The sequence below is a fragment of the Lepidochelys kempii genome, chromosome 1 (assembly GCF_965140265.1).
Source record: "Lepidochelys kempii isolate rLepKem1 chromosome 1, rLepKem1.hap2, whole genome shotgun sequence".
Lineage (NCBI taxonomy): Eukaryota > Metazoa > Chordata > Testudines > Cheloniidae > Lepidochelys > Lepidochelys kempii.
In genome coordinates, this window is record NC_133256.1 from 92,717,338 (window position 1) to 92,743,081 (window position 25,744).

At 38.4% G+C, this 25,744-nt stretch overlaps 1 protein-coding gene across 1 annotated transcript in view; it reads left to right on the plus strand.

Annotated features, from left to right (window-relative positions):
• The window catches only part of GPC5 (glypican 5), a 595,791-nt gene that overhangs the window by 164,615 nt on the left and 405,432 nt on the right, over nucleotides 1-25,744 (plus strand). Inside the window, exon 3 of the mRNA XM_073347708.1 lies at nucleotides 7,739-8,433. Within this exon, the coding sequence (XP_073203809.1) occupies nucleotides 7,739-8,433 (695 nt within the window). The remainder of the gene's footprint in view (nucleotides 1-7,738; nucleotides 8,434-25,744) is intronic.

The following is a 25,744-nucleotide window of genomic DNA, read 5'->3' on the forward strand; positions in this document are numbered from 1 at the left end:
ATGAGTTATGAGGAGAGGCTGAGGGAACTGGGATTGTTTAGTCTGCAGAAGAGAAGAATGAGGGGGGATTTGATAGCTGCTTTCAACTACCTGAGAGGTGGTTCCAGAGAGGATGGTTCTAGACTATTCTCAGTGGTAGAAGAGGACAGGACAAGGAGTAATGGTCTCAAGTTGCAGTGGGGGTGGTTTAGGTTGGATATTAGGAAAAACTTTTTCACTAGGAGGGTGGTGAAACACTGGAATGCGTTGCCTAGGGAGGTGGTGGAATCTCCTTCCTTAGAAGTTTCTAAGGTCAGGCTTGACAAAGCCCTGGCTGGGATGATTTAATTGGGGATTGATCCTGCTTTTGAGCGGGGGGTTGGACTAGATGACCTCCTGAGGTCCCTTCCAACCCTGATATTCTATGATTCTATGGTGGAAAGTGAACACAGCCTCCCCTACTCTGGGAAGCCTGTAATGAGTCAGAACAGCCCCAAAGGGTAAGATATATGGCCACGAGTTACACTGACTCAGCATATTCCTTACTCAGGTTTCTATCTGTGGGTTAAAATTAAATGAAAAGCTGTCTTTCCCCTGCAGAAATCACAAGGGATTTATAATTTATGGTTTTATAGTAAGGTCAGTGGATGTCCAGTTTGATCAGAGGATCCATGTCAGTTTAGTCATCATTCAGTGATAAGATCTGAGACAGTACAACTTCCACAAGTAAGAGTACATAACTATTTATGCATATTACAAACTGTTAATCATTTAATATCCTTGAGTTTGTGTGTAAACTCATGTACCACTATTTATAACTAGTAATTCTGAAACAGCTTCCAATGTTCAGAAAGTTAAAATGGCAATTTAAATTTAATAATGGAATAATACAAACATTATGGCATTTAGGTATTTAGCAAGGCTGTTTGATTAATTCATCTGTGTTAGCAAACATACTGTTGCCTTTACTACATTTTCTTGAATTTACCCCTAATATTTTCCTCTCTCAATTATTATTTTCTATAATAAGATATATTAATTTTCTGATTGAGGAAAACAAATGTGGGGGCTGTTCTGTCATTACTCAAGTAGTGTAGATCTTTGCGTGAATAATATTCAGCTAAGTTTTCAGTTTCAAAGATTTCAGTTTTTCTCCAGTTACCTCATTTTGGTTAGTAAATTGCATGTTCAATTGATGTTTGATATCTTGGCAAATAAAAACATCAAAGCAGGAGAAGTTACCAAGAGCATTCCAGATAAGGAAGAACCAGGTATGTGTCATTTGGGTCAATCTGTTAGTTCCTCATGGTAGATTTCACTCCACAGAAATGTTGTGGTATATGCTAAATGAATAGTGTTCAACTGGATCAGTTTGAAGTGTATGTTAATGGAGATTAATTTTAGTGAATCCCATGGATTTTCTGCTGGCACTTATCCTTTTGATCCCTGTCTCATCTAACATTCACAGGCAATGCCTGAGTGAGTTAATTAGTTAAGATCATTTATGTGTCTTGGGAACAATATTCTTCTAACTCATCTTTGCTGCTATGATAAATGACATGGGGCTCACATACTAGATATAGCACCTCAATACTACTTCATGGCTGGGAATATTTATGCAGTTTAGGTTTTTTCCAAGAGTACTTTTCCTGTAACATGTATTTTAAAAATTCTAAATGCATTATTTTGGACAGATCTGGCATTTGTTACAGGCTTTTGTTTTCCTAAACTGCAAACCTGAGCTGAGATCCTACTTTGACCAGTAGGAGTTATGTGTATGCCAGACATGCATGATTGGACCATATCTCTAGATGACAGCTTGATACCCAACATTATTTGGACTGTCCATAAGCAGAAGTAAAACACATTAGAGTACAGCAAATGTCTCTAGTGAAACACAAGACTAAGGCTGTTCCATATGATCTGTTCAAGGTTTCAAATATGAAAACATCAACAACAGTAATTAGATATTTAGAATTTAGTATTTAGAATTTAGTATTTAGAATTTTTTAACACTCTTCTTTAAGGTTTGGTATTTGGGTTAGGTCTAATGGGTTAAGTCTGATTTTTTGGATACACTGTAAAGTCTTTTGTCAAAGGCTCAGAGTGTTCTTAATGGTTTCTGGGAGAGCTTAACCCAGTCTCTGTGGCTGTAACTTTCATTAGTTATATATTGGAGATTGGCTGAGTGCTTATTCATTTGCTGTATACAATACTAGATGTTGGACTGGTGCCAAAGTTCAATACAATGTAACTGACTGCCCATTAGTAATAATGAAACTGGAATCTGTCAGGGTACCTTGTGTAATATTAATTTTTTTCCATTGTAAAGTCTGAGTATTTAGAGCACAGATCACTTTATTTAATAACAAGTGCAGTGGATTAAACTCTATTAAGCAAAAGAATGGGTAAGCTTTGAAAAAGGTGCAAGAATTGTGAGAAATGCAGTCATCATTTTAATGTGCTGTTCTACTAAACATAAAGATAAGAAATTTGCTCCAAAAATCTGTCCTCACTCCCACCCCAAGATGTACAATTAGAAAGCACTTTCCTCCACCTATTGGAAAGGGGATTAGAGGTCCACATATTTAAAGACTTTTAGTGCCCATCTAGGGCCCAATCCAACTTCCAGTGCAATCAATGTGAATTTTTCATGAAAGTTGGATTGGGCCCAGAAAGAGGAGCAGGGATGGTCTCGTCCCCATTTGTAAAAGTTTGTTTTATATATAAACAAGGCATAAATTGCTTCATATGAGCATATAATTTGTACTATTAATGATAAAACTGAAGGGATTATTTCTTACATTATCTTAAAAAGAAAAAGTGCAAATGAGAGGTGGTGAAGTGATGTAGCAGTCCAGGACTCTGTTTTTGTAAGTATTTGTTTTTTGTTGCTTGTCAATAGCTTGTAGTTCTTGTATTTAGTTTTGTATCCAGTTTAAAAATCAATAAAGAGATTTGTTTATAAAGCTATGCTTTGATTACTACTTTAGGAAGAGAGGAGAAACATGCTATTACAGTTTCTTTGTAATTCTTGCAGTTGTAAGTAGCTCTCTGGGATAAACAAATTAAAAAGAATAAATAAGAGGTTACAATTATTGTAAAATAATTGTAAAATGATAAACCAAAAATTCTTTTATGGTATATACTAATCACTTGTGTTACATTTGCAGATATTAACAAGAAAATAACTTATATTCATGTGTTAATATGACCAATCAATTCAAAATGAATAGAATTCACCCATAATAAACAATAAAACAATTTACTGAATTACTTAGTTTTGTCCTGTTTATATTATATGTTTTCTCTAGTCTTCTATTTTCTGTTGCTTCCTGGCACAGATATAAAATGAGAAATTGGAATGCTTTCCAACAGTTTAAACAGCTAATAAAATCACATTATAGATCTTTGTACTGAAGTTGAACAAATGTTCTTTAAATGGTAGGTACAAATGTGAAAATCACGAAGTAAGTTCTTTTGAAAAAATACATTTAATAACTGTAAAAAGGCAGCTTTTCATGCTCATCTTTTTTGTATTAGTGGTGGTTTTTATTTACATTTGGATTTATATGGACTATATACTCACCAGTTATTTTATGTGGGTGAATAATTTCTGAAGATTGATGTAAATCAGAATGCAGAGTCTTATAAGATGCAGAACCCCATTACTATAGATCTGACATACTCACAGTATTGATCAGGAATAAATTAACTTAATTGTCATCTTGCTTCTGAAAGTGTCATGAACAACACAGATTGTCCTTGTGAAATGTTCACAGGTACTGTTCCATATCACAGGTAAATGTAGGTCTTCTAGTTCTTCATTCTTCAGGTGTCAGGTATTATCACATGCTTGGAAAAGGGCAAATGGTCAATAAGTCATGCAGGTTTGTGCGTTCGTTCACTTGTGGATTGCAAGGGCACTAGAAATGTAATTCAGTCTTGAAAGTTTATTGTTTAGAACTACATTGTAAAAATTTATTGATTATCCATGTACAGCATGATTTATTCTTTCAGCTAATGTTTCTGCTTTTAGCAATAGAGTATTTCAGCTTTGAATTGTCACAGACGTTTTATATTATGTATTTTATGGCTTTCATCTATGAAAGAATAATAATGTTCATGTCATTCTAAAGAGGTTCCTATTACATTATCCTTTTAATTAACGTTACCTACTGATATGAATTTTATCTGAAGTATTGGTAAGTTTTCTGTAAAAGACTGAGACTCTAAACTTTTGAAAAATAGCCACCTTCTCAGAAGACTTCAGTATATCTTATGGTTTGTTTTATTTAAACAGTCTGAAATAGGAATCAGCTTGATTTCCCCCGTCCCCATCATTAGTGTGTCTGTTATGCACTTTAAATTTAAAGATCATAGTTCAGTGAGTGTAGGTAACATATATTAGTGTAGTTGAATGCATTTTTAGAGAGAGAGATGGGTATTATTCACATATAAAACTGAAGAGAAAAGCAGCAGATGAAATTTCCTTCTGTCTCAAGTAGGTATTTGTCTAGTTTTTATGGGAGGGTTAAGGAAAAAGGTAGAATTAACACATCTTTCCTTAGTCTTCTGGAGAATGATCAGAGAGATGAAGCTGACCAGAAATAGTAGACCTGTGCAATAATCAGACCTTAAATTAAGGGAAACTTGACACATATGGAATGTATTAATACGTCTTCTCTGTAATCTTTTTTTTTATTAAGGACTTGATCCAAGCCAACTGAAATTTACAAAAATCTTTCTATTGACTTTAATGGACTTCGGACCAGGCTCCAAACTCCTTTATTCCTATACACAAATAATTAATTCTCAGGTGTGCTACAGACAATTTTGGGCTTCAGGTCCAATTTAGGCTGATTACTCAATTATTTATTGGGTTTTTATGCTGGTGAGTCACTGACTAAATTCAAAATACTGACAATAACTGTCAGACATAATTTGGCAAGATCTGATTCTTATAGTTTTTAATGTGCGTGGTTTTACAACTATTGATTTGATCTGTATATTTCCCTTCTCTTTAGTTTTAGGGAGAGACAGTTTAAAAATAAATATGGTAAAAGAAAAATATAAATAAGGATTTGCCAGCGAAATTGACATATATGGCGCAAATCAAGTTCCGTTCTAAGACCTTTATTTTGTGGCTACGCGAAATATTTAGTAACAAGATTCTAGCTTTCTTATTGAATAAAAACCCAATAATTTCAGATGTAAACATATAGTTAGTCACTCTATAAATTGGCACCAGAGATTGGCAATGAGATTGCTCCCTCATTCCAGTATAGAGAAGCATGCTTTCTTCCATTCCCAAGGTTATTTGTTAGGCAGAGACATGGATGTGGTATTGCAATTAGAGGAATATAGACTGTATTTTGAAAAAGCAAATAAGAAAAATGTCCAGTATCAAGTGTTTTAATTTCAATAATGGTTTCTTCTATGGTATTAATGGATTTTTTCCCTCATTGTTAAAGCAATTAAAACATAGTCAACACTTGTTCACCTGGCCCCAAGGCAGACCACTGTCTTCTGTAACATATCACTTTCCTAGTGTAGAGAGCTCTGGTATGGAGGGGGCAGAGTTATGATTGGTTGTGATACATAATGTTAGGTACAGGGAAAGATAGACCCTGGGTAGTTGACATCTTGAAACCTCCCATAGGGACAGTTATTCGGTGTGATGACTTGGAGTCGTCAGTTTCAGAAATTATGTACTGTGCCGGTAGTGATGCCTGTATAATAACTTTATTTATATACCACCCTTTTCCCAAAATGCTGAGGGTGCTGTACTGCAGAATAATTACAAATGCAATATAATGAAACATTCTAAACTGTCACCCTCTTAAGTTATAAATAGTTTAAAAAAATGAGTGGATCAAATTTTAGAAATGTGAAGACAGCGATTGAACAGGAATGTGATAAATAAAAAGTCAAGAGTGGCTATTCTAAACACCTGTGGGGAGAAATAAAACTTTAAGATGTTTTTTTAAAGTGGGATAAAAATGAGGTGGATTTTGGGGGAAGGAAATTACATGTTATAGGTCCCACTGCAGTAAAAACCTTGATTGCCTGCCAATGTCAGATATAGTGGCAAAATTCTAAGCACTGGGTAGTGTGTGAATACAGAAATCCGTCATTAAAAGGCTTAAGTAGAAGACCCCAGAATTTGGAAAGCCAACTGTAAAGGGCTTTTAAAAGCAAGCATATCAGTTTAAAGTTAATCTGCCAGTTTCTAGGCAGTCAGTGTAAATCTTGCAAAGCAGCTCAAGACAGTGAGCAATTATGCCACGGTAGTCTGAACAAGTTGCAAAAAATAGCTCATAAAGAGAGAATTCACTAACTGAGTTTTGTGGTATGAGGGCATTTTTTGCTGTTCCAAATTTATCACAAGCTACATTCACTGACCAACAAAAAAGGAAAAAAAACCCCAAACCTTCCCATTAAGAAGGAGTTAAGATTGTCCAGTGGTATCTTGTGTCCTTCCAAACATCAAGTTCAGCAAAACTTGAAACTCTGAAAATCAGGAAAGAGAGTTAAGGTACATGCCTGTGCAACTTTAACTCTGTGTTAACAAAGTAGAAATCAGTGATGTAGAGTTAGGGTATTTAGTGTAATTTGCTTATTTACAAAATGTATACGACTTCTGTTCCATTGAACGGAGGTGGTTACAAACTGTACACACACTGTTCTCTTGCAGAAATCTTAAGGCATCACTGCCCTATCACCAGGAAGCAATTCTTAGCATCTAACTGCTTAAACACACTGCTCTCTCTTCCAGTCACAGCCCATGGGCTTTTCACTTGGGAAACTCCTAGTCCAAGGCTCCTCACCTAGGTTCAAGTGTTTTGAAAGGTGGTATGCACATTAACCCTCCTTTTGTGAACCCACTATACCTCAGAAAGGGTTTGACTTCCCATTCACTGGGAAATACTTTAACCTACATGATCTTCTTACCTACTTTCAGAATTAGGTACTGCATGGGTATTTTAACTCATTTTATCCTAGGTACTTATACATCAGTAAGGCATAACATGCACAACATTAGCATTTGTTGCCATAGCAATCATCTTTTTGCTAGCATTGAGCCAGATTCTGCAAAGTTCTGAGTGCTCTCAATTCTCATTGACCGTTGCTATTGTTGGATTTATCAGCACAGTTTCAAAGTATGCTTCAGACGTATGTGATGCACCTGCTCTCTTTCAAAAAGAAGCCACATCTGTTTGCTCTGTAAAAGTTACATATTAATGAATAAAACAGAAGAGCTGTTTCAAGTGTTCATTGCCATCTTTAACACTTCATTCTAAATGTTAGAGACTTTATTTCATGATTTGAAGTGGAATGAGTGATAATATTTCACTTACATTACAAATTGTGAAAGGTCTATTGAATTAATGGAGTGGGTGATCTAATGTATCAAGACAGTTACTGTTGGTGTCTGATTTATTCTTCAAATTAGTTACCATTCGTTTGCCCTTTGCATTTGTTTGTAAAATACATTATATCAGAAAAGTTGGTTATTGTATATTTTAGTAGGATCCACAATGAGCTAGGTACTGTCAACACACTAAAAAAAGAAGGTTTATACGTGTTTAGAATGTATCTTCTTAAACTCTAGTCATTAATTGTTGCAATACAAAGATATCTGTGATATAAGGGAAACACAAATTAAAGTAATATAATACTTGTTAGATTCTTAAACTTTTGCTGAAATGTGTAATCCTTTTTTACTCTAAAATATTCACCTCTTTTTTTATTACAGAAACCTTTGAAATGCTTATCACACACGCTGAGAATTACACAAGCATGCTTTTCTGCAACACATACAGAAACATGGCTGTTGAGGCTGCTACAGCTGTTCAAGAGTTTTTTACAGATGTGGGACTCTTTGTATTTGGCATAGATATTAGTACAGAAGAACTGGTGAACAGATTTTTTGACACCCTGTTCCCACTAGTCTATAATCATCTGATTAATCCTGGTCTGACTGACATTTCACTGGAATATTCAGAATGCATTCGAATGTCACAACGAGATATCAGTCCTTTTGGTAATGTTCCAAAAATAGCCATGGGACAAATGGGGAGATCATTGTTATCCAGTCGTACTTTCTTACAGGCCCTCAATTTAGGGATTGAAGTGATCAATACAACAGATCATTTGCAGTTCTCTAAAGACTGTAGCAGAGTCTTACTACGAATGCAGTATTGCCCCCACTGCCAAGGAATGCCTTTAAGTAAGCCATGTATGGGGTATTGCCTGAATGTAATTAGAGGCTGCTTGGCTAACATGGCAGAAATTGACCATCACTGGAGGAGATATATTCAGTCATTGGAAGAGTTATCCAGTGCAATGCATGGGACATATGACATTGAGCATGTACTTCTGAACTTTCACTCACTTGTTAATGATGCTCTGGCACAAGCTAGGATCAATGGACCAAAAGTAATTGAACAGGTAAGCACCTATTTATTTTCTATCTTCCATGCTTATTGGAAACACAGCACATGGAAACTAACTTAGAAAACTGATGGATATTTGATGATTGTTATACCAATTAATACGTTTGTGTACAAAAAGGGCATCATACAGCAAAACAGTTGTACAAAATTGTCACTTTTTTCTTTAGTTATTCACATGACTTGCTATTTTCTCAAATACTATATTCACAACTATAGCAGAGTGAGGAGTCACCATATTTTAGCATTTGCAGATTTTTTTTTCAGGGTGAAAAGCTAGTTTTCCAGTTGTGGAATGAAATTGTAATGTTTACCAGAAACATCTAAACAGTTGAAGTGATAATGAAAAATGTTTCACACCCATGAAACCACAAGCTGATTTTTTAAAATCAGTTGTGTGAGAATTTCTTTACATAAATCAGTAAAAACTCTATTTTACTTCTAGCCTTTTGTCATTTTGTCCAATTAATTGTTATACTTTTCAGTGTAGTCACTGAATGGCCTTTACTGAGAATTCTACAACTGTTGAATAAACAAGAAAATCCTGAGTTCTGCTGAGTAAGAGTGAGTGCTGGGAAGGGTAATTAAGTTTGGTGTTTTAAAATACTAATAAGCAAAAACTAAATTTCTTGGTGAAAGCTAATTCCAGAGACTTTCTGCTTTTGTAAAAAATGCTAGGGGTTAGGCAAATGAGTGCCAGATTTGATTCATAATATTAAATGAATTGCTGGACTGGTGAGATGTTTATTACTCTATCACATACATTGTAACAGGTTTGGAAATCTCATGGACTTTATGCCATAATTGAAGCCCCTTATTTTCGTGAACTAGAAATATAAGATCTCATGTCTAGTATATATCTAACTATAAAGATGACAAGTAATAAACATCCCTTCCCTCTAGATGCCAATGGTTTGTCTTCAACACCTATGGCTGTAGGTAGATTTATTTGAATATTTTTTGTTATCATCAATGGAGTGGGACTTTTCAGGGGAAGAGTAACTTGCATGAGAAGCTAACTTAGCTGTAAACACATGAAAAGTGAAGAGTTTTTTTAATACCAGGGCATTAGTTAAAGCTAATGTAGCTGCAAATTTATGAGGCATATCTATGCCAACAAATGTTAACTCTTACTCTGTTTTACTTATTCCATAGTATGTTGTGTAAGTACACTTTCACCTATAACTTTCATGGGTGCTGCCATCATACTCTGCTCAACTATCATGGTGATGTGGGTAGCATAAGAACCAAGAATAGAAAGATGTTTATTTTTAGAGGGTGTGCAGATCAATTTGTGGTTGGATGTGACTGTGGTTTGGTGTGGTGTCACCTCAGGTGCCAGTAATAATGCCAGGACTATCACAAACTCCCTCTCACTTGGTTACCTGCTGCTGAACTGGCTTCTGCCCACAACAGAGCCTTATCTAATAGACTAGTGCCTGATTCTCCTGTTCACTTGTATGGAATAGAGGCATGGGGCTTTTCTGGCACATCTAAAGAGGGAAATATAGTGGGCTGTTGTCATTGACTGCAGGTTGCTGTGCCCTAACTATTGGGCTGTCATTCCCAGATGTCACGGTAGGGATAATAGTACTACAAAGGGAAACTTTATGGGAAGTTGAGGCTATTCGGAGTCCTTGGAAGCACTGACTTACAAACCTGGCCCCACCAGGCACTATAGAAGGAACACAGATAATAAGGCCAGTTGAATTAGTCCCTGAAGTACAACTGGAGGAAATGTTACTTTGAAAGTGGTAGCTAGAACATATGTAGATTTCTGAGATGAGGTCAGTGGGTGCCCACAGTTATGCTAGAGCTATCTTCATGATTCCCATCCGGCTCTCTCTGAAGTTAGACCCCCTGACTGGAGTCAGGCTCTTTCATTTTGGAAACAAATGGCTCTCAACAGCTTTGGTCAAAATGAGTCATTGGACATCATCGAGAGGGGGTTCTCCATTGAGCTGTGGGAACAACTTTGTCCCATTTCTAATCTCAAACAGCCCATGGAAGTTATAGGACATAAATGAAATCATCCATCACCTACTTCAGATCTTAGCCATACAATTCTATCTCTAGCCTCAGCGAATTGGGAACAGACAGAGCAGAGCTCTATCTGAATAGATTCCTCAAAGAGGTTTATCTTCACACTCTCATTTTACTATCGCAAAGACAATTCCTCTATTTTCTTCTGGATGATAGCTCCCCCACTCCTCCCAACTTCTATCATCACCATTACCCAGACATAGCCTCACTTACCTAAATTAATTTGGTCCCTGCCCACCTTTTCCCCTGCTCCCCATGACCATACAAAATATAGGAAGGTGAGAGTGATAGCAATACTGATGTCACTCTGGCTGAATAGTCTCTGGCTCTAACCTACCGTTGAAACTTTCGGTTTGTCTGTCTCTCGGAGTAGGTCTGCAATTGCAAAACGTCAGCTTTCCATCCAGCACCAGACTGGTTGAAAATGGATACTTTGAGGAAGTTATTACCCTTCTCATGGACCTTAAGAAGAAATGAACAAATACACTATGAACTTTGCACCAGCCAGCAGAATAACTACCATATTAAACAAGTTAAACACAGCCTTCAGTTCCTCCATGAGAGCCTTAATGTGTATGCACAAGAATTCAAGCAAAATAATCAAGACTCTGCAATATTATATATAAAATAAAAAGAAGTTTTAAATAAATTCCAGCATGAAATGTTTTCTTAGAGCAACAACGTTTACTCTAGCCTGACAAGCTCATAGAACACAACCTTGAAATCTCATTCTTCTCCTTACAATATTACCCAGATTGAACCACTGCAGGAGGTGTCATTATTTTTCCTATCCATTACAGAAGACTTCCTTATAGCTACTGTCTCCTGTCAGATGAATTTTTCATTTTCATTTTACTGATTAAGTCAGACAAGTAGTCCTCAAAATTGCCATAGCATTCACTCCCAAAATAAATTAAAGGTGTACTCTTCATTCTATTAAACATCAAACTCCAGTCCTTAGGAGCAATGACAGTCTCAAGGCAGAGAAGTAATGCACTGAGATCTGCTAGGTGGCCACCTGGTCATCGATATATACATTCACCAACTTCTACATATTGGTTATCCAATCTTTAGCCAGTGCCTTTTTTATTATCAGAAGTCTTTCCCACTGCTAAGTGCCCACAAGAAGGATGATATAGAGTGCATAATATTGTCCGTTGACTTGAGCTGTTAGCCAATAGTTACTGATAAGTTGTTTTCTTAAGGAGAAGAAATTAATTGAATCAGGTATTTATTTGGTGCCATCCTGTTTGTTATACACAAAGTCCTGTTTCTCTGAACACAGTAGGAACAAACAACAGGAGGCAGTTTCCTTGCTCACAATTTCCAAGCCTGCCTTTCCAGTCAGTCCTTTGTGTAAATGAAACTCTTTGTTGACTTCCTTCTGGGGCCACACTCACATTGCTTATCTGGCTTTCTGTTGGCTTTTCTGTTTGCTTTCTATTTCTGACACATACAGACACACACAGCTCCGCCAGTCAACACCCTAGATTCTTCATTCTCCTTATTCTCTCTGAGTTAGTTCTTGCTCAGGCTTTCCAAGCTGATCCAATGCCTCGGGCAGTGGCTTCTGTTGTATCAGCTATCTTACTCCATAAAGGATCTTAATTGCTTCTTCCATTTAGCCTGAATGAAAATTGATTAGCATGCACATTGGCTTCAGTGCAGTCAGTGGTTGCCAAAGGGATCAAAGACACACTTGTGAGCAGCCACAAATACCCTCCAGCACAACAGTAATATTGTGGATGTCCATATTTAGATGTTCTCCTTCCCACTGCTGTGAAAATCCCATTATAATGTATCTGTGTAACTGAGCACAGTGAAGAATAGGATAAGGTATCTGTGCTTAATTGAAAATGTCCTTAGTTCAACTAATAAGCTCCAGAGATCTGGTCCACATTGAAGACAAATATGTAATCAAGAATAGAGATGGAAATGCACATCCAGATATGTGAGTTTCTTTCATTATGGGGAATGAATGCTCAGCACTAGGACATGCTTTTTTTTCCCTCAAGGTATTATTTTAACACAATCTGTAATTTAGGAAAGTACAATTGAATTAATCTCACTGTGGAACTTGTCTCAGCTGGAGAGAACTTCAGCAGGTGGGATGTGCCCCTGTTGCCAGTGACTGATAGAACTGATTTTACCCCCAAACTCCAAGCACTTTGAGGTATGCATTGTAATGAATCTGTGGCACTTGTTACTTGTATAAAGGACATTTTCAGATAATCACAGATGAATTTTCTTACTCAGATGTCAGTTCTGACATAAGTTTCCTAGTACAGTGTGTTGGCATGGCCCCTTATGGTAAACACAATTACCATCAAATTTTCTTATGTTTTCCTGGTGACTCTTTTTATCACCCAATAGTGCCTAGCAACTCTAAAAAGGAGTCATTACTATCTATTGTAGTATTGCCAACTCTTACACTTTTATTACATGTCTCACTGTATTTAGTATTCTTGTGAAAGCCTCAGCTCTTGGACACAAATGAGTATACAAGAATATCAGCTTTCATGTAAAATAAATAAATAAAAGTTAGGCCAGGTCTATAGTACAGACTTATATTGGTATAACTACGTTGCTCAGAGGGTTGAAAAATCCACCCTCTCCAACGAGTGACATACCTTTACCGACCTAACCCCTGGTGTCGACAATGCTAGGTCAGCAGGAGAGTTCCTGTTGACATTGCTACCGCCTCTTGCAGAGGTGGATTAACTAAGCTGACAGGAGAAGCTCTCTCAGTGTAGAAATGTCTTCACTTAAGTGCTACAGTGGTGCAGTTGCGCCGATGCAGTGTTTTCAAGCTGAGACCTGCCCTAAGATTCTAGCCCTCAGTGTTGCGAAGAAAAGCTTGCACATGTAATTGGAGTGTAAACTTAAAGGCTCAAAAAATAAGACCTATAAAATTCAATCAATTTTTATATTTTAAAATTTCTTTTTTTTTTTTTTGGTTCCACAGTCTAGTTTTTGAATGCCTGATATTGACAGTACTGCTGCTGTATTAAGGCCTTCTCAGATAGGATGAGTTCCAAAACCTAAAAATCAATGGGAGTCTTTCCGTTCACTTCATTGAGCTTTGGATCAGGTCTAGATTGTAATGCAGATCAGTGACAATAACCTGGCACAAATAGTCTCTCAAGGTTATAGTCTGGGTTTTTTTGGTCTTTAACACAATAGACTATGACTCTTTGAGATATAATGGTCTAGTAAATTAGTTCAGTTTTTGTAAATGTGGTTTATGTCTGTGGGTTAAATGGTCCAGTCAATTTTTGAATAGAAATAGTTAATTCAGATAGGCAATAAATGTTTCTACTTGTAAAATAATTCATTGGGTTTTACAGAGAAGGGGTCCTGAATCCTTTGGAAATTGGCTCATTAATATTAATTTATCAGAGTGACTCATGAGCTGTTTATCAAACTTTGATAAGCAGTTCATGCATCAGTGGTTCTAACAAATTCAGAATAAATGATTGTGAGTCAGTGAATAATGACTGTCTCATGCTTTCAAAGCAATCTCTGCAGAGTTAGAACAGAGTCTCTTTAGCAGTAACTGTGCTTTTAAGAAGTAAGGAGAAAAACAATGCTGAAAGGCGAAATTTGGAAAAGTTTTATTATATGTATATGCTATACACAAATCATAATATAGATTCCACTATGTGCTCTGAGTATAATAATAAATATATATGTGTGTGTGTGTGCACACGTGCGCATGTACACACATATGTGTATATATAAATGTACATTGTTTCTCTAGTATTCAGATGTGGTTTATATACATATATGAATGTATATTCAGACGCTAACATATTATATGTGGTACATGTTGCAATGCCTACTGTTAAGGTTCTCCATCATAAGACCCCATTTTCAGTTGCTTACAACTTTGCCAAATTGCAATCGGATGGGCTGAAATTTTCCATGTTGGGTGTCTACCTCTGGCTAACTTATTTTTGAAAAAAGAAAAGGAGGACTTGTGGCACCTTAGAGACTAACCAATTTATTTGAGCGTAAGCTTTCATGAGCTACAGCTCACTAAACCTGTTATTTTTGAAAGGTGATCTAAAACAGTTCACAAAAAGAAAAGGAGTACTTGTGGCACCTTAGAGACTAACCAATTTATTAGAGCATAAGCTTTCGTGAGCTACAGCTCACTTCATCAGATGCATATCGTGGAAACTGCAGCAGACTTATATATACACAGAGAATATGAAACAATACCTCCTCCCACCCCACTGTCCTGCTGGTAATAGCTTATCTAAAGTGATCATCAGGTGGGCCATTTCCAGCACAAATCCAGGTTTTCTCACCCTCCACCCCCCCACACAAATTCACTCTCCTGCTGGTGATAGCCCATCCAAAGTGACAACTCTTTATGATTGTCATGCACATTGTGTAAAGAGTTGTCACTTTGGATGGGCTATCACCAGCAGGAGAGTGAATTTGTGTGGGGGGGGTGGAGGGTGAGAAAACCTGGATTTGTGCTGGAAATGGCCCACCTGATGATCACTTTAGATAAGCTATTACCAGCAGGACAGTGGGGTGGGAGGAGGTATTGTTTCATATTCTCTATGTATATATAAAGTCTGCTGCAGTTTCCACGATATGCATCTGATGAAGTGAGCTGTAGCTCACGAAAGCTTATGCTCAATTAAATTGATTAGTCTCTAAGGTGCCACAAGTCCTCCTTTCCTTTTTGCGAATACAGACTAACACGGCTGTTACTCTAAAACAGTTCAGCCATTTCCAAGAATGAGCTTAGGGGAAAATGTTTTTTCCCACCTCTCAAACCATTTTGTTGTGAAGCTCTAGTGCCTCCATGCTTTGGACCAATGGCTTGAAAGTTATCAGGAGGATTGCTTTGGTGACAGGGATGTGTCCCTGTGAAAATTTACCCTAGCTTGGCCAGGTTATAAACTTTTGAAAAATCTCAGTTTGCGCATGCTCAGAGGCTTGCTAGAGTTTGGCAGCTACATATGTTGAAGATTCCATCTGCACTGAGTATTCCTTGTCCCCCACAGCTCCTATACATAACCAGACTGCACATGCAACATCCTCACACAGTGACTGAACATGCCCCAGCCCAGAGGTGCAGGGGCTGACTAGCATTCTCCCTGTGATTGCTACTATTAGCTGCCCAGGTCCGCTGTGCCACTGCGTACCAAAACAGAGAGCAGGAAGAATGTCTCTTTAAATTCGCCCTGTTGGCACCCAGGTAGCATGGAGGGGAAGGGGTGAAAAACCTGAGTCAAATGCAATGCAAAGGGGTAAGAAATGATGCAGTGCACCAGGAGAGGGGTTAGGAGCAGGAGCTGGCAGGAGTGGGGTAGGACAGGATGGCGAGAAACAGAGTGGGGTCAGAAGATGCGAAGAGGGGCACCCTCTGCCTTGGAGCTGCTCCCCGAGCCTCCTGCTTGCTGTGCAGGGGGGCAGAAAAGAGGGGTGCTAATGTCAGGGTGTCCCCCTCCCCTCTGCTCCTGCCCCCCTGCTTACCCCATCTCCACAGAGAAGTGGGGGGACACGACAGGGCACAGGACAGAAGGAGCTTGCTGGCAGCAGCTGCTGTCTCAACTTGCTCATCTACTTAAAAAGGCAATGTCTTTAGAGTGGAGTCAGCGTACTTAAAGAGGCAATGCACATCTCTCTCACACACACAGGGTGTATGTCTCTGTCTCTGTCTGCCATGCTGTCTCCCCTCCCTCCATTTGTGCTGCCTTGTAGAGTGTGAGGCTACATTAACAACAATGTGTTAACCTTTGAGGGCTCAACCAAGTGCTAGTTCATCATTTAGCAGTAAGGCATTCCCTGGAAAATATCCCACCCTCTGACTTCACCACCTCAACCACACTTCACAATCATCATTGCTGTGTACAGTATTAAATTGTTTGTTTAAAACTTATACTGTATGTATATATAATATAGTCTTTTGTTCCCTGGAATGTAACCCCCCCCATTTACATTAATTCTTATGGGGGAACTGGATTTGCTTAACATCTTTTCGCTTAAAGTTGCATTTTTCAGGAACATAACTATAGCGTTAAGCGAGGAGTTACTGTATAGTAATATAAGGTGGGATTTTCAAAAACAGCCAACTTTGGTCTAAATCTCTTCCAACTCCCTTTGACTTTGACTTCAATTTTATTATGGCTAGTCCAACACTGAATTCTTTTGAAAATCCCATCCATATTTTCTGAGAAATTCTTAAGCATTTTAACAGCAGCAAGAGTTCTAACCAATAAAATATTTGCTTAGAGCTGCAAGAAGATTTAAGTTCTCTTAAATAGTCTCCATCTGTGGATTTACAATTTATGTGAAGATTTGTTTTTACTGTCATTGATATTAAAAAGCTTCCTTGTGTCATTAAATGTTAGCAGAAAGGATGAGTTAATGGGCAATATAAGAATTTTATTTCTTTATTGATTATTATTACCCAAAATGACTAGCTATTAAACACATAGTTTGGATTGCCATAACACATTGCACATAAAATTTAATATTTCATTGATTAGCCACAAAGAGTATAGCATGTTCACATGCAGTTAGGTTATAATGGAAGATTAACAGTCTTGGTTCCCTCTGTCACTTGTCTGTTTTATAAAGATATTTTTCATCAGGTCCTTTTTAGCCTAAATTTGTACAGCCTTATGGGCCATGCACACCCCAGAAGGCCACTTATAGTAGAAATGCACTGACCCAGCCAACTCAGGAGATCATTTATCAACAGGTTCAGGAGTTGGAAAGATGCTCTGAGAAAGGTGGGAAGAACTCATTTTTATGAGGCCAAATGGTATTTATGCCAGCAAGGTGGGATGGAATTGGAGCCTCCGCTCCTGGGAAGGAGCAGATTTGAATGTCAAGAAACGGCCAATATTAGCATTAGGCTTTGTGATCCATATGTATCTGATTGTATGTATGATTTTTAACAGATTACTGATTTTAGATGCCCAACCTGAAACACCTTAAAGGGATCTTATTTGTCAAAGTATTGCACACCCTCCTCTGGAAATCAGGCCCCTTTAAAATATCTGAAATTGAGCACTGAGAAATGGAGTAATCCAAAATGATAAGTTATTCCTGGAAAATCTTGGCTTAAGTCATTTTTTTGTCTCCCACAGCCTACAAAATGGCCATAATTCCTTGGCACCCAGAAAGTACACATAATATTATACACTAAACTGGGAGAAGTGGTAGATACACTGGCGGGTAGGGATAGGACACAGAGGGACCTAGACAAATTAGAGGATTGGGCCAAAAGAAATCGGATGTGGTTCAACAAGGACAAGTGCAGAGTCCTGCACTTAGGATGCAAGAATCCCATGCACTACTACAGACTAGCGACCAGGTGGCTAGGCAGCAGTTCTGCAGAAAAGGACCTAGGGGTTACAGTGGACGAGAAGCTAGATATGAGTCAACAGTGTACCCTTGTTGCCAAGAAGGCTAATGACATTTTGAGATGTATAAGTAGGGGCATTGCCAGCAGATTGAGGGACATGATCATTCCCCTCTATTTGACATTGGTGAGGACTCTTCTGTGTCCAGTTTTGGGCCCCACACTACAAGAAGGATGTGGAAAAATTGGAAAGAGTCCAGCAGAGGGCAACAAAAATGATTAGGGGGCTGGAGCACATGACTTATGAGGAGAGGCTGAGGGAACTGGGATTGTTTAGTCTGCAGAAGAGAAGAATGAGGGGGGATTCGATAGCTGCTTTCAACTATCTGAAGGGGGGTTCCAAAGAGGATGGATCTAGACTGTTCTCAGTGGTAGCAGATGACAGAACAAGGAGTAATGGTCTCCAGTTGCAGTGGGGGAGGTTTAGGTTGGATATTAGGAAAAACTTTTTCACTAGGAAGATGGTGAAGCACTGGAATGCATTACCTAGGGAAGTGGTGGAATCTCCTGCCTTAGAGGTTTTCAAGGTCAGGATTAACAAAGCCCTGGCTGGGATGATTAATTGGGGATTGGTCCTGCTTTGAGCAGGGGGTTGGACTAGATGACCTCCTGAGGTCCCTTCCAACCCTGATATTCTATGATTCTACACAAAATAATCACTTAAATAGCAGGAGAAGTTAATGGCAGATTCAGTGGTTTGTTAGCAAATGACCTGATAAATAACCAAAGAAACCAAATAGTTCACTATAAAATATTTTTTTTTCTATGGGAGAAAATTCAAAATTGTATTTCCACATGTATGTCTATAATATCTACCCTCTCATCGTGTATAGTGAAATACTCAGAGTAGAAGGTCAGTAGAAGAAATGGATCGTGGCTGAGATTCAGTGTGGAGCAAGCAATTTCACTGATATCAAGGGGCATCAAGGGGGATGCTTTTGTACCAGCTCTTTCTATTGAATCCAAGCTAGGTTCTCTGCAGATTCTAATGGTGCACTTGGGAAGAGTGACATTGTTTTGGAACCAGGCTGAGTATTTTACCTAGTAAGAGTCAAGTAGGGCCTTTTCCTTTGTAAATAGTTCCCTTTTTCCTTAACTGTATGGTTTGACTTCCTCCTGCAATGGGTTTGGTGCAGGTCCACAAATATGGCAGCAATTGATCAAATCAGAAAAAGAGTGAAGGTAGGTAGTTAAACTACTTGATGGTTTGAATGAGGATTACAGCCAATGAACAAAATGAGTCAGCAAAGTCAAAAATGGCTCTTTCAGAAATCACAAACCCCTCTGTTAATCTATTTCATTTTAAATATTCTCCACTCTTTTATAGAATCATAGGACTGGAAGGGACCTCAAGAGGTCACCTAGTCCAGTCCTGCACTCATGGCAGGATTAAATATTATCTAGACCATCCCTGACAGGTGTTTGTCTAACCTGCTCTTAAAAATCTCCAGTGATGGAGATTCCACAACCTCCCTAGGCAATTTATTCCAGTGTTTCACCACCCTGACTGTTAGGAAGCTTTTTCCTAATGTTCAACCTAAACTGCCCTTGCTTCAATTTAATCCCATTGCTTCTTGTGCTATCCTCAGAGGTTAAGAAGAACAATTTTTCTCCCTTCTCCTTGTAACAACCTTTTATGTATTTGATAACAGTTCTCTCTCTGTCTTCTCTTTTCCATTCCAAACAAACCCAGTTTTTTCAATCTTCCCTCATAGGTGATGTTTTCTAGACCTTTAATCATTTTTGTTGCTCTTCTCTGCACTTTCTCCAATTTTTCCACCTCTTTCCTGGAATGTGACACCCAGAACTGGACACAATACTCCAGTTGAGGCCTAATCAGCGTGGAGTAGAGTGGAAGAACATGAGAATGTCTTGCTTACAACACTCCTGCTAAGACATCTCAGAATGATGTTTGCTTTTTTTGCAATAGTATTACACTGTTGACTCATATTTAGCTTATGGTCCACTAGGAACCCCAGATCCCTTTCCACAAAAAAATTGCCTGTTCCTAGGCAGTCATTTCCCATTTTGTATGTGTGCAACTGATTGTTCCTTCTTAAGTGGAGTACTTTCTGGTGGTGATAACTCAAATTATTCTCTGGAGAAAAAGCTTCTGACAGAATGGAATAACCTTTCCATTTTGTAACACTGGGGAAACAGAATATAGAAGCAGAAGGATAGGAGTTAAAATGAATGGCTGAATTTGACTTGCTCCATGCTACATTCAAAAGCACTTGAAATTGACACCTGGAAAGATGCCTTATTTTATTAAGAATGCCCATTGTTTTTCATGGATATTGTAGGGTTTGTGTGCACTAAACAAATTAACGATGGTAGACATACACAAAAAGGTTCAGTCAAAACTGTAATATCTTATTGGAATCTCTGGCCTGTCAACAATTATAAATTTCAAAGCAGTCCATCACCCATCTCCCTTTTGTCTCTGATTTTTTTTAAAAAAAATTAATATAAGTGGGAATATAGCAGTGGAACCTTGTGAGAGGGTTGTGTCGTACAAATTCCTCTGACACGTTTAAAGTTAGTCAAGTACTTAAGTACATTGCTGAAAGGAGACTAAATTAATAGGGGTAGGGGAAGAGAATCACAACTCTCACATTTAAGATGTCATTCTTAGCAGAATCTGCACACCAATGAAGTTTAAGTAGACCCTTAGCACAGAATGTATGTGCTAGAGGAAGCTTTATTATAAGAATAATTATAGGCAATATATGATAATAAACCAAACTTTTAAATATGACCAAGCATAAGATTTAAGATATTATCAGATAATTTATTGTTTCAAAAATTATTAGTCATTTACAATAATTGAGGATCTTTCCCTAGTATATTCAGAAGAAATTGAGCTTCTTAAATTATGTTATCAAAGAATTCATTCTCTTAATCTGTGCAGCTTTTGTTCTTACCAGGGCTCCAATTTTTGATCTGTGATATATTCAAAGAATATTGGACAAATATTTTTCACACATTACTTTACAAAAAGAGAACCTTAAATACACAATTTCCAAATGATATGTCTTTCTTTCATTGTTAATTAAGCTTTTGATAAAGCGAAAGTAGCTTGGAAAAAGGTAAACCCTCTGTTTTGATAGTATTAAGGCACAAATGTGTGGTCCATTTGAATACTACTAGGACCATGAAACAAAATGGCTACGAGCCAGGCAAACAAAATTAAGGCTGATATGACCTTACCAGTTTGCTATATTGTGGCTCAATGTGGCATTATACAATCCTTGAAATGAGACGCTAATGCAAGACTCCTATTTGTATCTGGTTATTGCAGATCATTTATGGGAAAAGTATCCTTAAAGGTGAGATCAAACATGTGAATCTCTTTTTGCCTACACACTGTTTAGTGAGCCAGAACAATAGGATCACAAGACCTTGATATATAAAACTGTTTGTTGGCCTGGTGTACAGTGTTGGGACCATCAATCCAGATTCTCCAAAGAGGGGTGCTGTCTCTTAATCCTGCCCCAACCCCCACCATGAATTGAGGCCGTTGGTGGAGGCACAGCATTCTGCTGTGGGTAAAAAGACTGGTTACAGCTAGTGTGTGTTCTTAGTAGTGGTCTGACAAATTCCTGTACTTTCTGGAGAGATTAAATCCTTTCATAGAAACACCCAAACACACACACACACACACACAGAGAGAGAGAGAGAAACTTTGGCACTATAAAGAGGCTCATATTACTTGAGCAGCATGGGGGCTTAAAAAGAGATCAGTGGAGAAATCCAAGGAGAAGACAGTGCCACAGAGACTGGAACAGCTGTCACAACCACCAGTGATGACGTTCACAGGCAATCTGTAAGAGGGAGTGAGTGTTTTAAATGTTTCATGTTCTACATGAAAGCAGTAAGAGTCATTAAGCAGCCAGGTGATCAGAAGCTTTATTTCTTACCATCACAGGCATAAAAGTACTATAAGTGTATAAACTCTTTTCAGCTAGCCTCAGAGAATTTTGAAGCCTATGGAAGTTTTTGAAGCCAGAGGAAAAAAGAAAAACTTATGACTGAGGCTTTCAAAGTGAGAATGCAAAAACTACTTGTAAACAAAAAATGTTTGTAACTGATCTAAGGAATAAAAGTCATTCTTTCAACTATAGAATTTTATGGGAATTGTTGAATAAGGATAAATAGCAGTAGGTTACACTATCATTTGGATAAGAGAAAACTTTTAATGGGAACCTGTTGACTCTGGAGCACATCCTGAAAATTTGCTAGACAACATACAAAACTGATCAATCAGCATAAGCAAATATTTGTTACAAGATATGTCATGGATGCAGCTGGCAAGAATGTTATACAAAATCAGCATCTGATGAAGAAAGTGAGTCAGAAGCCACAAAGAGGGGAACAAAGTATACAGACACAATGCATGTAAAGTTCAGCAGGTATGGACGGACATTCCTGCAGAAAGTACACAGTTTATGGATGAAAGTGATATGTGTATAATATATATAATACATACACTTCATGGTGCATGTTTGTATAACAAAAAGTCAGGGACCAAACTTTTGTGGGAACTCAAACATGAAACTGCAGAACTACTAACTGTGATATGTAACTATAATTTAAATCAGTATCTGTACCAGATGTCACGTTAGCTATCCTCTAGTCACCAATTTGTACAAGAGGCTCCAGAGGCAATCTTGACAGTGACAGGCTGGTAAGCCTAACTTCAGTAACAGACTGTAGTAAAGAACAGAATTATCAGACACATAGATGCACACGATTTGACGGGGAGGAGTCAACATGGCTTTTGTAAAGGTAAATCATGCCCCACCAATCTATTACAATTCTTTGAGGGCATCAGCAAACGTGGACAAGGGTGATCCAGTGGATATAGTGTACTTAGACTTTCAGAAAACCTTTGGCAAGATCCCTCACCAAAGGTTCTTAAGCAAAGTAAGTAGTCATGGGATAAGAGGGAAGGTCTTCTCCTGGATCAGTCAATGGTTAAAAGATAGAAAACAAAGAGTAGGACTAAATGGTCAGTTTTCAGAATGGAGAGAGGTGTAGCCCAGCGGTCTGTGCTGGGACCAGTCCTATCGAACATATTCATAAATAATTTGGAAAAAGAGTAAACAGTGAAGTGGCAAAATTTGCAGATGATACAAAATTACACAAGATAGTTAAGTCCTAAGCAGACTGAAGAGTTCCAAAAGGATCTCACAAAACTGTGTCTGAGTAACAAAATGGCAGATAAAATTCAGTGTTAATAAATGCAAAGTAATGCACAATGGAAAACATAAACCCAACTATACAAACAAACTAGTGGGGTCTAAATAAGCTGTTACCACTCACGAAAGATCTTGGAGTTACTGTGGATCATTCTCTGAAAACATCTGCACAATGTGAAGTGGCAGTCCAAAAAGCGAACAGAATGTTCGGAACTATTAAATCCATGGTCTGCCCACACTTTGAATACTGTGAGCAGATCCAGTCACCCCATCTCAAAAAAGATATACTGGAATTGGAAAAGGTACAAAGAAGGCAACAAAAATGATTAAGGGTATGGAACAGCTTCCACATGAGGAGAGATTAAAAAGACTTGGACTTTTCATCTTGGAAAAGAGATGATTAAGAGGGGATATGACAGAGGTCTATAACATTTTGGCTGTTGTGGAGAAAGTGAAGAAGGATGTGTTATATACTCCTTCACACAACACAAGAACCCGGGTCACTCAATGAAATTAATAGGCAGCAGGTTTCAAAGAAACATGAGGAAATGCTTCTTCATGCAACACACAGTCAATCTGTAGAATTAGTTGCCAGGGAATGTTGTGAAGACCAAAACTATAATGGAGTTCAAAGAAGAACTACATAATTTCAGGGAGGATAGGTCCATTAATGGTTATTAGCCCAGGTGATCAGGGATGCAACCTCATGGTTTGGGTGCCCCTAGCCTCTGACTGGCAGAAGCTGGGGGTGGACAAGAGGGGATGGATCACTCGATAATTGCCTGTTCTGCTCATTCCTTCTGAAGCACCTGCCATTACCCACTGTCGGAAGACAGGATATTGGGCTAGATAGACCTTTGGTCTGACCCAGTATGGCCATTCTTATGTTCATTGTTATAGATGGATAAAGGGATACCAATATTGGAGGATTCTTTCTTGAAACATTGCATTGTTAGAAAGCACTTACAGAAGCTGAATTACTACAAGTGATATAGTAGACAACTTTCAACTCCAAAGAAATATAATACAAATAAAAATCTAGGGATCAATGCAGCCGCATCCAAAATTGCTGAGTAAGTCAATAATACTGACAGTAAAAAGTATTAGGAAAATTGATTTATAAGGCTTGTTCTTCTTCGAGTAGTGTCCCTATGGGTGCTCCACTGTACGCGCTCTTGCTTTCCTGGGCTGCTGACCAGAGAACTTTGGTAGCAGTGTCCATTAGGCCCACACATGCACTGTCTCTTCTCATACCCTGCCACAATTTTAGCCAGCGCATGCAGGCTAACCTCCCTCAGTTCCTTCTAAACTTCGCCTGACTAGAGATGGAGCCATTAGCAGTCTGTTTGTAATTGTTAGTTTCTTTAGCATTTCCAGTAGTTAGTTAGTCTCCTCAGCCTTAGTTGTAGTTTTTTTCTTTATTTTCTCTTAGCAGGAACAACAACAACAAAAAGACAATTTTCCCCCCTTTTTTGTCAGGGACTCTTTCCCCCAGCGGGATATGCCCAGCTCACTGGGCTTCAAGAAGTGCTTCTCCTGCAAAGAGGCCATCCCTGTGGCAGACAAGCACTCTCGTTGCATATGCTGCCCTCTCAGACAAGCACTCTTGTTGCATATGCTGCCTTGGGAAACGCCACATCCTCCAAAAGTGTGGACTCTGCCAACAATGTAAACACAGGTCTCAAAAGGACAGGGAGCTGACACAGAAGATCATCTTCATGGAGGCAGCGCTCCAACCCACCCTGGATCCTTGCTGAGAGTCATCTGGCAGGTGTGAGTCTTCCCCACAGCCCTCAACATTCAAGAACTGTGGGTCAAAAAAAAAAATCAGCCACGGATGCCTCTTGTAAGTCTTCAAAATAAAAAAAGAGTGTTGCATCCCCAGAGCAAACCCCGAGCTAGCCATAAAAGATCTTTGGCATACTTGGTATTGTCAGTACTGTCAGCACCAAGACAATCCCAGTATGGTACCCACAGCTCACAAAGATCTGGAGTGATGCTTCTAAGGACCCGACGGGCAAAGGCAGCGCGTCGACAGTACCAACAGACAAAGATAGGAGCCAGAAGTCCAGTAAGAAGACGCTGCTGGTACGCACTGTACTGTACACAATCATCGTTGTCCCATCTGGCACTGGAGCAGTTTTGATGCATGGCTAGAAAGGGTTAAATATCCTGCAAAATATATAGGCCACAGAAGACATGTGGAGAGGTAATGTTATGTTTTTGTGTATTTACATATGTATGAGTAGGGTGGACAATGTAGTCAACTGTCCCTGTCTATGGTGTATTCTGATAATTCAGAGGTCAAAAGAACATCCTATCATGTAAATGAATTGCAAACATGGGATATCTCCGTATTCATCTCTCTTTGAAATGTACTGTGAATGGTGGAGGAACAAGCAAATGGCCTTATGTTAATTTGTATAGCTAAGCACTAGTGGTGGACCTCCTTCAAAGTAATCCTAATTACCTTTTGTTCCCTGAGGAATTTCAACTTGTCAAAAGACATGAAATTATATAAAAGATCCTTGGGTCCTGATTCTGTCATCTCAGATCTGCCCAGGCTTCAACGGGGGAAGTTTGAATTGCAAGACTGAGGTCCCAGTTAAGCTAGTATGCCCTGAATATGAGATTTGAACATTGGACTATGACCTATGAACTGAATTCTAAAG